General features: G+C 42.7%; 2 protein-coding genes across 5 annotated transcripts in view; one reads left to right on the top strand and one right to left on the bottom strand.

Annotated features, from left to right (window-relative positions):
• Positions 1-4,087: 4,087 nt before the first annotated feature.
• ECHS1 (enoyl-CoA hydratase, short chain 1) lies at positions 4,088-5,741 on the bottom strand (the record flags this gene model as incomplete). The annotated part of the gene is made up of 1 exon (XM_083482830.1): positions 4,088-5,741. The coding sequence occupies one exon, from the start codon at positions 5,739-5,741 to the stop codon at positions 4,857-4,859; it is 885 nt and encodes a 294-aa protein (XP_083338956.1). The 3' UTR covers positions 4,088-4,856.
• A 514-nt stretch (positions 5,742-6,255) lies between these two features.
• FBXO38 (F-box protein 38) overlaps positions 6,256-13,785 on the top strand; it is a 36,945-nt gene continuing 29,415 nt past the window's right edge. The window contains exons 1-6 of one of the 4 annotated variants that reach the window (XM_083481774.1): positions 6,283-6,379; positions 7,771-7,953; positions 9,795-9,928; positions 10,260-10,376; positions 12,313-12,476; positions 13,596-13,761. In XM_083481774.1, the coding sequence (XP_083337900.1) occupies positions 10,331-10,376; positions 12,313-12,476; positions 13,596-13,761 (376 nt within the window). In that variant the 5' untranslated portion in view covers positions 6,283-6,379; positions 7,771-7,953; positions 9,795-9,928; positions 10,260-10,330. Of the gene's footprint in view, positions 6,761-7,770; positions 7,954-9,794; positions 9,929-10,259; positions 10,377-12,312; positions 12,477-13,595; positions 13,762-13,785 lie in introns of all 4 variants that reach the window. The other 3 variants (XM_083481775.1, XM_083481772.1, XM_083481773.1) reach the window with 3 other exon arrangements.

The following is a 13,785-nucleotide window of genomic DNA, read 5'->3' on the forward strand; positions in this document are numbered from 1 at the left end:
GCTTTTTTGACTTGTTTTTCAGGTATTGAAGCTTCAGGAGGGAAGGTCAGTGCATATTTTGTTTTTAAAAAGCCTTTAGTGTCTTTGTTTAGCAACCAAATTGTGTTTACATTCTGCACATTAGAAATAAACTGTCCAGGAATGCATTTTTGTATTTCCTTATTTATAAAAGCTATAATAAATGCCCCCCTTAGCAGATGTAAAATGGGATTAGTATGGGGGACAAGGCCTTTTTAATTTTAGGGGCATGTTTTTAATTCTGACTCTTAGTGGATTTTTAAATTGAATACCGTCTTTAAATGATTCCTTATGCTTTCCCGCTGTGTATTGAACCCAGACTATTTTTTGATATAGACAGCTGGGGCACAAGTTATAGAATCTGTAGAAAGAGAAAGGAGTTTCTATACTTGTGTGACTGTAGCTTTGGGTGGGGAAACCTCTGGCCCTCGGCTAAATTTCATGCAAACCCACAAAGATTGGGTGACAGAAGGAGGCAGAACACTGCAATGCTGCACACTTCCCCCACAATAGGCTCTGGTCCTGCCCACATAGGTCTCTGCTTACTGTGTACAGAATACTGCTTAAGAGCTGTACAGCAGCATTCTTTTTACATTTCTAAAGGAAACAGCATTTTGGACTTCCCATTATACCCCCTATACTGTCATCTGGCCACCCAGGGTGCAGATAACCATGCATGCTGTTGCGCTTGATTCGTCCAAAAATGCCAAGGGTTTTCTAATGAGGGTAGATTCATTATCTGGTTAGCTTCTCTAGAAGGGCTGTTTCCCATATGGCTTGATACCAGTGGTCCATGTTCACTCCTGACAGGTCCCTCCAGTGTCTAGTAATGATGTTCCTGGCTGCTGAGAGTTAGGTGGCTTATGATTTCTTGCCTTCTACAAGGACACCTTATCTGTCCCTCCCGCCTCGTTTCACCTGGCCAACAAAGACTGAACTTGCTGAAAGTTAGTATTGTCAAGCTGCATTTGTTTCCACTCTCTGGATTATATATTTATTTATAGGTTGACTGCAGCAGGTATCCGCAGCCACCACCTGGTGATTGCCCACAAGAATACAGGCCTGTGTGTGGCACTGATGGTGTGACCTATGGCCATGTATGCATCTTGTGTGCACAAATCTGGTAAGTCCTCCCCCCCCATCACAAATATACTTATATCCATAACATTCGATTTGCATAATATCCCCTCCCTCCCTTTGGACTTCCCTCAACTTCCATTTCTGATTTATTATCCTCCCCATTGTACTCTGCCATTTTTTACAAGATATCATATTTTCCCTTTGTTACAATATTTGTTCCCTGTGCATAAAATTGTGAATGTTTATTTAAATCCTGCCATCAAGTCAATATTCTTTCTTTGTGTCTGCAAATATAATATAAAGGGTTCCCACACTTTTTCAAAATCACTATTGTCCTTTTCCTGAAGTCTGTCTGTCAGCTTTGCCAACTCCGCATAGTTCATCAGTTTTTCTTCTTTTTCTCTTTTTCTTCTTTTGTTGGAATTTCTCCAGTCTTCCAATTCTGTGCTATCAGTATTCTCGCCGCCGTCATAGCATACATGAATAATGTCATTTTCTCTTTCGGCAGATCTTGCCCTAAGATACCCAACAGGAAGGCTTCTGGCTGCTTAACAAATGTTATTCTGAACACCTTTTTCAATTCATTATGTATCATTTCCCAATATATTTTAACGCTTTTACAATCCCACCACATATGGTAAAAAGTTCCTTCAACTTCTTTATACCTCTAACACTCCCTCTGTTTGTTTTTGTAAATTTACAAATCTGTTAAGTCCAACATGGTAAGAAACTACTTCTAAGACAACTATGAAATACCATGCGCACACTCTACAGCAGGCTTTTTCAACCTTGGGTTATTGTTTATGTTGATGATGGTCCTGCCAATATAGTTTTAAATGGTAATATGCCTTGGAAATAATAGGATCAAAAGCTGGGGGAGAAATATATATGTGTGTGTTTTTGTTTGTTCAAGAACTACTTTCTTTATGACACTTTAGTGATACACAGCAACTCTAAGTACATTATCCCCATCAGGATATTAGAGCCCCAGACTTTTGGTAGTCATTTATATAAATCATTCCTCTATTACAGGGCAACTGGAGTTCAAATTGGCATACGGCACAGAGGAAAATGCAGATCACAAGGTATGTCCAATTCTTAATGTTGATATTTTTAAGCTGAAGTTAACTCAGTATAGCAGAAATTCTCACTGAAAGATTATGACTGCAAAACAACAGCTCCTGCGTTGGCATCACACCTAACCATTTGCCTAGTACATAATGAGCTCCTAATTTGTTAATATTATTGATTTGGGAAGTCATATTTGTAGAAGTTGGACTGCAAGAAGATCAAACGCATCCATTCTTAAGGAAATCAGCCCTGAGGTTACCAGCATGAGTTTGACCAAACTGCAGGAAGTAGTGGAGGACAGAGGTGCCTGGCGTGCTCTGCTCCATGGGGTCACGAAGAGTCGGACACGACTAAACGACTAAACAACAACAACAACAATTTGTAGAAGTCAGAAAATTTGCTATATTATAACAAACAATACAATCCTAGGCATGCTTATGCAGAAATAAGTCCCAATTAGTCCAATGAGAGTTGCCTCTACACCCCAAAATGCATATTTTGGCAGCTAAGTCTACTGTTATTTGCATGCAGTTAGAAAAGTGGCTGAAAGTGTAAACATGCAAAGTTGTTTGTTTGTCTTCTTGACATTTTCTGTTGTCCCATAATCCAAATTAAGAGCTAGTTTACTATTTTCTTTTCTTCTAGGTTAATCTGTAGAAGAGCAGGTGTTAATAAGAATGGACAATATTCAAAAAACAAGTTCGTTATTACAATACCACTTGGCTCAATTCCGCTTGTCCAAAGGCCTTTATTAAACACAATAAAATAAAAGCAGAAGCCTTTCCTCTTTTACCAGCACACCCATACTTACACACCTCTGTGCCAGTTCAAACTCTCAGCAGGCCAAATACCTTCTGTAGCCAGTGGTGCAATGGGCCAATGCAATGCATCACCCTTCACCAAGTATGTTTAGATGTGTGTGCTCCACAATAGGTCCAAACACATGTAAGCTTGATTGACACCCCCCTTTGCTCTCTCCAATGTTTCCAGAGGATACATTAAATGGGTTGTATCCAATGCTAGCCATACTGAGAGTAGACCCAGAGAAAGTAATAGAGACCCTTTAATTTCAATGTTCTACTCTTGAGTAGACATTAGCTAGATACAACTCCATATGTGAATTGCTTTTACACATCACCTTATGCACACACAATCCCCTCCCCCCACCATGCAGAAATCAGCTATAGTTGGATTGTTATCTATCATTTGTCAGTTTGCAGAGGCCCAAAGCAAAGGTCAGCCTTTCAGTACAAGGAAGAGAGGACAGTTTTTACCCACTGTCCAATGTAACTGCCTGAAGCAATGAGATACTATCCAGGAAGGATCCAATTAATAGATAAAGACAAGGTCATAGAAAGAAAGGTAAACTAGTTCCAGAAACTTCCTAGTTGTACATCTTTCCCCAAGCGGTGGGGTTGGGGGAGATGTAATCTTTTCCTGTTGCTTTGAACTACCTGTTTGAACCATGACCCATCCATTCCTTGAGAAACAAGCATGACACAGCAGAGGCCAAACAAACCAGAGGTATCGGACATATAGAAAAGGCAAAGGGACACAGTCAAAATAACTGTAGAAACCTGAAATTCACCATTAGCCACTATAATCTATTGACACAGAGTGCTGTCACTCTACCCCCTTGAACCTCTTACTGCCTTTGCGTAAGAAATCGGAAAAACAGTTCACTTTTAGACCAGCAGTATTAATAAGGATTGCAAAGGTGTAGGATTCCTACATTCTTCTAACTCTATGAAAAAGACAGCGGAATGAATACTGGAGATCTGTCGTACACCCAATGGTGATTTCGGCTACAATACTATGCATATTTTTACCTGGGAGAATGGTCCATTGAAATCAATGCAGCTTACCTCTGAGTAGATATGAATAGGACTGCATAGTCAAGGAGAGTAGGAAGAAAGTCTTTTTGAAATGATGTAATTTTATTAAAGACATGTATTATCACAATTATTCAGTTAATGCAGACTAGACTACCATTTGTTGCTTTATGCAGAGTTGCAAAGCCCAGCCCCAGCACACCATTAAGCCTTTACCCACCACCATGTTGCAGTGGCCATCAGCTACAGCTCAGACTCACCACCAGAGCAGTACTCTGAACAGAACAGATCAAACCAAAAGAACCACTACCCTGGGCAAACCTTTCCCAAAGCACACATAGGAGTCAGCAGCCCAGGATGAAGATAGCACTGAAGCACCTGCCTCTACTCACCCTAATGTGGAGGTAGAACCTACAATCTGAGCTGGGAAAGTATCACAGAGCTTAAAGTTTTGTGCATGCATGTATGTGCATGTGTAACATCTCCTACATTTGGCATTGCTGTCTCAGGGCCGTGTACTACAATTAAACAAGTTGGGGAACTATGTAATCCAAGGGGTCTTCAGACAGGGGCATTCTCCAACAGTTGATTTAAGGAGACCTGTAGACAAGAATGATTTCCTTACAAAAGAAACTGATCACCGGGAGTTGCATATCCCCAAACTACCCCCCCCCCACATCATCTTCCTGGCAAGTGAAAGGCACATAATTTGCAATCAAAGGTGCAATTAAAGGTCACAGAGAGGTGCCACTTGGAAGAGGCCATCTGGGCAGACTGGATAAACACAGCTGTGATCTCTTCAGCCAGCTGGCCAGTCCCCAGCCCACTGTGCGTCAGCGGCTTCTGCGGGGCGACTCAGTGGTCCTTAAAGTTCGCCTGCCTCTTCTCCACGAAGGCGCTCATCCCTTCTTTCCTGTCGTCCGTGGCGAAGGTGGCGTGGAACAGCCTCTTCTCTGCCTTATTGCCCTCGGCCAGAGTCATCTCGAAGGCGGCGTTCACTGCCTCCTTGGCCATGGCCGCCACCAGCTTGGAGTTCCTGGCGATCTTCTCGCCACAGCTGACGGCTTCGTCCAGCAGCTTGTCCACGGGGCAGACCCTGCTGACCAGGCCGGCCGCCTTGGCCTCTTGCGCCGAGATGCGCTCGCCGGTGAGGACCATCTCCATGGCCAGGGACTTGCCCACGGCCCGGGTCAGCCTCTGGGTGCCGCCGGCGCCGGGGATGGTGCCCAGCAGGATCTCGGGCTGCCCGAACTGCGCCTTCTCGCCGGCGTAGATGATGTCGCACATCATGGCCAGCTCGCAGCCTCCGCCGAGCGCGTAGCCGTTGACCGCGGCGATGACGGGCTTCCTGACCGTGGAGACCCGGTTCCAGTGCGCCAGGAAGTTCCCCGCGTAGCACTCCTGGAAGGTGCGGCCCTGCATCTCCTTGATGTCCGCGCCGGCCGCGAAGGCCTTCTCGCTGCCCGTGATGACCACGGCGCCCACGCCAGGGTCCCGCTCCAGGGCGTCCAGCGCCTCGCTCACCTCGGTCATCAGCCCGTCGCACAGCGCGTTCAGGGCCTGCGGGCGGTTCAGGCGGATCACCGCCACGCTCTGCGCCGAGCCGCGCTTCTCCACCACGATGTACTGGAACTGAGGCGCCGCCGCCGCCGCCAGGAAGCGACGGGGAGGCCGCCGCGCGGCAGCTGCCGAGAGCAAGAGAGGCAGGCGGAGGCGGCGGAGGGCGCAGGCGGCAGCCATGCTGGCAGGGCAAAAGGTAAGGGCACGAGGAGCCGCAGTCAATGTGGTCCTTTGGGAGGATTTCCGGTCCCCGCGCGGCAGACACCCGCCATTGGAGTGGCAAGGGGGGGGGGGTTGGAAACGCGCGTGTGAATGGATTTCGGAGGAGGAGGGTTTAGAGGGAAAAAAAGAAAGGTGGGGAGAGGGAGGGCTGGGACAGAGGCTCCCTTTCCTTGCACGGCTTTGAAAGCGTCCCTAGAGTCCCCTCCAGGGTCATCCAGTCACCCCCCGCAATGCAGGAATCTCAGCTAAAGTATCTTTGACACTACAGATGACCATCTAGCCTCTGCTCCAAGGAAGGGAAGTCCACCACCTCGCGAGACAGTCGGTTCCACCGTTTTACGGCCAGAAAGTTCTTCCTGATGTCTAGTCGGAATCTCCTTCCTCCACTGCTTGCCCCCATGGAACGTTTTAATCGAAGCCGGGAGTGACGGTTGCTGAGCTCTCTTGTTTTCATTCACCTCCCTTTGCGCACGAGCCTCCGGAAATGCCCGACGGCTGAACAGGAAGCGGAAGCGCCGCGTAGCGCTGGGAGGAAGTGTCTCCAGCTGGAGCGGCTCCTCGGATCAGAACCCCAATAACGGGGGGTGGCCGGGCAGGTGAGAGGCTGCTGCGGTGGGTTGTCTCTGGCGGGTCCCTAAGTCCCTGCGCTGAGGGGAGCGCGGAGAGCCGGGCGGGCAGGGGCCGCCGCTGACACAGCCGCCTCCGAGTCCCGCGGGGACTGTATTGGGGCTGACGGCGACCCCCGACTCCCCCCCTCGCAACTGACTCCGAGGAGGGATGTGCGCGCGTGTCTGTGAGTGTGCGCGTGTTTGGGGCACCTTTAAATGCGCGGCCCAGGCTGGCCTTCCTCTCCTCGGCCTGCGGCTCTGCGGCCCGTCTCTAGCTTCCTTCCCACCATGTTTACTCGGGAAGAAATGCCATTGTTTTTATGTTTTTACTCGAGAAGAAGTCGGCTGCTTTTGCCGAAAAAACAGAAGGTATTCGCTTTGTCTCTCTCTTTCCCCAACCTTCACCGTCTTGCTCTTAGGGGATCCTGTTTCATCTCTTTCGTTTCTTACCTGGCGAGAGCTAGTGCATTACTCTCGCAGACTCTCCCCAAGCTCCACTCCTTTTTAACGTTTCTTGGAGCAGGGGACTGATGTTGTTGGACTTGCTGGGGAATTGTAGTCCTATGTTCACCAGGCGGTCATCACATTCATTATCCCTGTCACACAGAATCTCTGCTATTAATAGGAGTGGTGGCCTGGATTTTCAGTTTCCTTTTGAATAATAGAAGTGAAAACTAGGCAGTGAATTCATTGGGCCAGGACTGAAAAGGGAACAGAAAAGCCTGAAAACCTGTGTAAAACATTTCATATTTAAAACCTGACTCAAGACTTTCAGTGCTTATGCTTTTCTAGTTTGCTGCAGCTAGAGAGACACTTCAACCACATAATTTCTGACAGCCAGGTTCTCTGAATCCCACTATGTAAAGATGTGTTCAGTTTCTCTTTTAGATGTCTAACGCCGTGCAGTTGCTTTTCGGGCTAACAATATAAAACACTGGCGTAATGAAATGTACATCACAATAAATATGTTAGTTTTATAGTACCACAGAATATTGTTCTTTTAAACTTGTTTTTCAGAAGTTGACTGCTGAAGAAATGGCAATTAGCAAAAAAAATTTGGGGGGAGGGGTTATATAAGAAGTCCCAGCTGGAGTCTGTTTATTTATTTTATGGAAGTTATACCCTGCTTGCTTGTAGAAAGCCTCAATTTACTAATTGGCTTCTGCTAACTCTGGGGTTTCTTTAGTCCTTATTTCTCACTGAGAGATTTTATATATGAAAGAGATCATAATCTATATATTTTTTTTCCTGAAATAAATTTATATTTATTATTTATTCTTATTTGTTCTTTACTAAATTTCATGTTTATGACAGGTCTTGCCTTGAATTTCTGTATGTTAAATACTTATATTCTCCTGTGTTACCATTTTCTCCTGCAGTTTCACTACATCTGCCTACCAGCCCTGATCCCTTTAATCAGCAAACATCACCATAATGGGGCCTAGGCGGAAAAATGTAAAAGTATGTTCCACAAGCAGGGGAGGACCCATATGTGTTAAAACTGCTGATCTGAAGGACTATATGAACCAACTTTCACATGAAGTGCTTTGTCATATTTTCAGGTGGGTTGGAAGATAATGTTCTGTTTTTGATGTTTCATGTAATTCACTGTAGTACCTGAGGACAAAGATCAGATTATCTGTTCAATCCTGAAAGTGAAATACGCCTTAAATTTAGCCTTATCAGATTAACCTTCTCCCTGTATATAGCGGACCAGTTTCTTCAGACTTATTGCTGGTATTTTTTTGGAAATGCTTATGCACATGAGCAATTAGAAATAATAATTTGCAAAATATGTTATATTGTACCTGTGATTGGTTGATGTAGACCATATATCTTTTTACATTGATTTAGCATTAAGGAGCTGCTTTATGTTTTGTTGCCAGATGAAATTGGTCTTTGCCTTTATATTGTACCTGCTGTTCAGCTGAAAGGGCTCCCAGAGTCACTTACAAATCCATTAAAAAAGATGACAGTCCCTGACCTCCTCATCCCTTTTTTCTTTGATGTTGTGCCTTTTAGATTATTGCACTTCAGGGCAAGGACAGTCTTATTTTTTAGTGGAACAGTAAGTGACTGGGAGCCTTTTCAGATGAACATGGGAAGGGAAAAAGCAATCTCTGCCTCTAGTTATTTAAAGTTAAAGTTCTTCTAATGAGCATCCTATTGGAATGGCTGGTGCTAGGTGACAATTGAGGGAACCTTTTCTCCACCTACAGGCTATTTTGAGTGGTGAGGGACCTATTAGGATGGTCCATTCTCAGAAACTGATAGATCCAATGGGTTTCTTGGTGATTTTTGATCCTGTGAGCCCTTTCCTGCTTTGTGGAGCTTCTTTGACTCCCTTATATACTCCAGAGCTTAGGGCAAGAAAACAAGCTGGGAGATGGCTTGAACGTGAGTGGAGGAAAACTCTGGTCAAATGCAATTGAACACTGGTGAGGGCTCATCATCGAGTTACCTAGTGAAAATGAAGGCTGCCTCCATTGCGGAGGGCTTTCTTGATGGTGGTGCCTGCCCTGTAGAACACCCTTCCAACAGATATCAAGGAGACAAGTAACTATATAACCATTAGAAGACATCTGAAGGCAGCCCTGTACAGGGAAGTTTTTTTTTAATGTTTAATGTTTTATTCTGTTTTTATATATGTTGGAAACTGCCCAGAGTGCCTGGGGCAACCCAGTCAGATGGGCTGGTACTACTATTTTTTTTTTAATTTCTCAGGTGGGTCTCAGTTAGACTGACCAAGGAGGAATTTCAAGTCCTAATGTTCAGAATCAGAAGAGCTAGCCCCCTAAATCATGAAAGTTGGATGTAGCAATCACAGATTTGAAAATATTGTGAATGAGAGATGCTTGCTATTTGCCTTGCTGTAAGCATAGAGAAATGCTTATAGCTCAGCTGGTTAGAGCGTGGTGCTGATAATGCTAAGGTTGGAGGTTCGATCCCCGTATGGGACAGCTGCACATTCCTGCATTGCAGGGGGGCTGGACTAGATGATCCTCAAGGTCCTTTCCAGCTCTGTAATTCTATGAGATTTATTTTGACAAACTTAGATATTTTTAGTCTAATAAATAATCCAATTTAATTTTCAGATGAAGTGAACGGTATTAGCCGCAGTTATATTATTTCCATTCAAACTATGTTGAATTGAGTGCCTTGCCTGTTTGATAGCCATACATTATTTCTGCTTTAATACAATAGTACAGTTTTGATACAATTTTAATACTGTTTTAATACAATAGTGCTTGAATCCATTGCTGAATTTATTATGTGCTATGAGTGTGTGTGGATGTGTACAGCAGCATCCAGATTGTCATTTATTTTAACAGCAGAGGGAAAAAAAGAATCAAATCATTTGAGAATGAACCCTATCTTTTCTTCTCCCACTCTCCTTCTGAAGGTATCTTCCCCTGCAGGATATCATGTGCATGGAATGCCTCTCTCGGAAGTTAAAGGAAGCAGTCACTCTATATTTGAGAGTGGTGAAGGTTGTGGATCTCTGCGCAGGCCGCTGGTGGGAATATATGCCCACTGGTGAGTGTTGCTCTTAAGTAGGGTAGTGATGCATTGCAGTATATCTTATGCTTTTAAATTATAGCTGTTACAAGCCATTGTTTTTAAAAATCATTTCATGGAGTCTAAATTTCTATAGCATTTTTTGCATGCACCATGGCTTTATGGAGTATTTTCTCAGGACCCCTTCCAGTGCTAGCAACTGTTTCTATTCATAGGAGTGCATCCTCAAGCCACTCCTTTGATAAGAATTGGAGCAGCAGAAGGACTTTTACCCATCTTCAGTTCACAAGGAGACATGGCAGAAGTCCCTCTGATGCCTTTTTTTGTCATTCCCTTTTGTGACTTGCAGGTGCACTCTGATGGACAATATGGCAATATCAGATGTGACCCTTCCTTGTTCTCACTACAACCTTATGCAAGATGATGCTATACCTCCCATTTTGCAGCTGGGGAACTGGGGCCAAGAGTGAGTGACTTGCCCAAGACTATCCATTGAATTTGCTGGACCGAATGATCCCTCTGCCAAAGACTGTTAGATAAAGTTATGGAATTAAAAACTTCTGAAAACCCTACATGTGCATGGACCAAAGTTTGCCTCTGTGGCGGATCTTATTCCCCCACCCCATGGTATTACTTAGTGCCTATCTAGAACAGGCTTAGGCAAACTCCAGCCCTCCAGATGTTTGGGACTACAATTCATATCATCCCTGACCACTGGTCCTGTTGGCTAGGGATTCTGGGAATTGTAGTCCCAAACATCTGGAGGGCTGGAGTTTGCCTATGGCTGTTCTAGAACAAATGTTTTTTTCAAGTGTTTGTGCACCAAGATTTCTAGAACTGAGAGATTAAAAATGGAGGCCTTCCTCTTTCCTTTGTATAGGTTTCATTTTAAAGGAAATCATAATAGCAGTACAAAATAAGGAGCCACCAATAAAACATGCCAAAAATATAAAAACACAGTATTAAGGGGAGGTGTAGATTTAGAGCAATATATGTCACATTGTATTCTCCACTGAGGAGGTCAGTAATGGCAGATAAGCTTCTCTTAAATATCTTGTCTATTATTACCAATCTTCTGCCTTATGCACCTGTGTGGTTTGGTGTGTTTTTAGTTGAGCATTTGGTTCAAGAAGGGCAACAGTGAGGCACAGGAGGCTCGGCCATGTCCCATGTGAACTTTGTGTATAGCCTAAAATATGCACTGAGTCCTCTTTCTGCTGGACAAATCAGTGAAGAGTTTCTTGAAAACAGAAAATTTGAAACCACTAACTTGACAATGGAAAATACAAAAGAAGACATGTTTTCTGCATGTCAAAATACTGTGTAGTTGCTATGATATCTCTCAAAAGCCATTCCTTACATGATTTATATAATTAATAGAGGACCCTTCATTTCCTGTTCTAAACCTGCTGATGGTGAAATATAATATAATATAATATAATATAATATAATATAATATAATATAATATAATATAATATAATATAATATAATATAATATAATATAATATAATTAATAATAATTTATTATTTATACCCTGCCCATCTGGCTGGGTTTCCCCAGCCACTCTAGCTTACACACACACCCCCCCAAATGATTGTAAAGTACAATTAGTATTTAAAATGCCTAGTAAAAATTTTAGTTGCTGTTTTCTTGGATGCACATAGAAACAAGAGGAAGATCATCTTGAGCCAGGAAGGCTGGGGACAGTTATAATAGTCCAAAGCAAGAAAATATGGTACCCATCTTTAAAAGGGTAAATGAAAATGGCTGAAAGAATGAAGGGACAGGTGGCCTTGGTTAGCAGGAAAAATGAGTCAAACAGTGTATTATGAGTACATGTGCAGTAACATAATGTGCTCAATTACAAAATGGAGAGGTGGGGAAGCCAACATATGTTTGTGCCAAAAGGATTGTCAAAAAAAGAGTTGACATAACTTAGTCAAAGCATTTTAGTCCCCTCTTATTCTGCAAATTAAGCATCTTCAGCTTAAATCCACAGTGGGGGAAATGCATAACTTTAGCTGGATCATGTCCAAATTAGATTCCACCTTTTTGAGTACTCTTATTTCTGTCAAAACTTGACTAATCAACTATACTCTCTTCTTGTATGTACTCAAATTTTGTTGTTGTCTAAGCTGTGGAGTACTTTTGTAGTTCTCTAGCCTTGCCTTTGAGCTCTAGAATTTGAGTTCTAGAATACCAAAATTAAGTATATGGTTCCTCTTTTTTGCGTTCGTCCAAAGCATGGGTGGTGATGCATGCGGGGTAAAATAAAACAAAGAAAGCAACACAAGTCCTTGCTCTGTCATTATATGTGGATCGTAAACTGCACCATCCATCTGCCTTGCACATCTATACTTCTCTTCTTCCTCAGAGATAAAATATATGTCATCTTCTCAGGATTCACAGATTCCAGCTTCCTGACATTGCTGAAGAAAATGCCAGATATTGAGCAGCTATATGGGCTTCACCCCAGGCACCTGGACAGGCGCAGAGTTCGTGGTTATGAAGCTTTCAGCATTCCAGGAGTTCTAGAAGCCCTGCAAGCTTGCCCGAATCTACTAGTAGGTGTTGTATATCCAAAATATAAATATACATATTCATATGGCAGTTGCGATCCTTGATCATACTTGTGGGTTGTGAGGAGATGGATATGGTTGTTCAAAACAGCAGATGGTGCTGTATCTCATGGATTTTGTTCAGTTCCATTCACTTATATCTATTTATCATATTATTAGCTACAGCAAATGAATTTTAGATTCAGCTATTACTCAGCTGCGCTTTTAATTAAATCTTGAATTCTCTCCTTAAAATCCAACTGTTGCAAACAGATGGGCCAGAAATTATGTGACTGGAAAATAGTGTACAAATAGCTATTCATATGTTTGTGAATTTACACCATTTAATCACTTATTTTTGTTTGCACAATATGTGGATTATATGCAGAACGAAGGGTGGGCCGGGAAGGTCCAAAAACTGATTACAGGTGACAGAGCAAATTGGTAGCTTCAGAATTGTCATGTTAAAAAGGTTTACCTTTCATCTATGAGACCTATGCATATTCTACTACATTAAAAAAAAATCAGATTCTCTTGCCTTCTGCAGCAGCTACTGATTTTGACACTGGAAATCAAGGTCTGTTTTCCATTGTGTAATTCCACCTATGTAAAACTTTTGAAGTCTTTTCTTTGAGGGATTTATCTGAACTTCAATACTTAGGCTTCAAAAAAAGTTGAAGTATTCCTTCGAACCTTTTGTGAAGTTTTGAAATACTTAATCTAATTGAATTAATTTCTTTCTGTTTTTATAGCACTGAATTTGTAAACTTAATTTATGTTAAGATATTTTAGTTGCATGTTTTTATTGTTAGTTGCCTGGGATTTATGGAAAGGTAGGTGTATCAATCAGTAGCAAGTAAAAGTAAACTTTAGAATTTTAGATCTGTTGCAGTGTAAGCTAGGCATGAGTTATTACAACATCATAACTAAGAAATGCATGTGTCAATTGAGTTCATTTTTTTTACTGCTGCTTACATGAATTGAAAGAGCTCAAATGCTGAAGATTATTCTTACTACTAATTGTTACTTGAGAGAGAGAGTGTGTGTGCGAGAGTGCTTATGCTAATGATTGAGATTTCCCATCATTCTATACTGGGTTTTTTGGTTGTTGTTTTTTTGCTTTAGGGAGTTGAAACTTCCCACTTGGAACTGGTAGAAGCCATTTGGACATACATGCCACAAGTTCACATCCTTGGAAAGTTTCGAAATCGCAATGGTGCCTTCCCAATTCCAGCTGAAAATAAACTAAAAATACCAATAGGAGCTAAAATTCAGACTTTGCACTTAGTAGGTAAGCATTGTAGTGAAATACTTC

The sequence above is a fragment of the Podarcis liolepis genome, assembly GCF_965112155.1.
Source record: "Podarcis liolepis genome assembly, chromosome: 2".
NCBI lineage: Eukaryota > Metazoa > Chordata > Lepidosauria > Squamata > Lacertidae > Podarcis > Podarcis liolepis.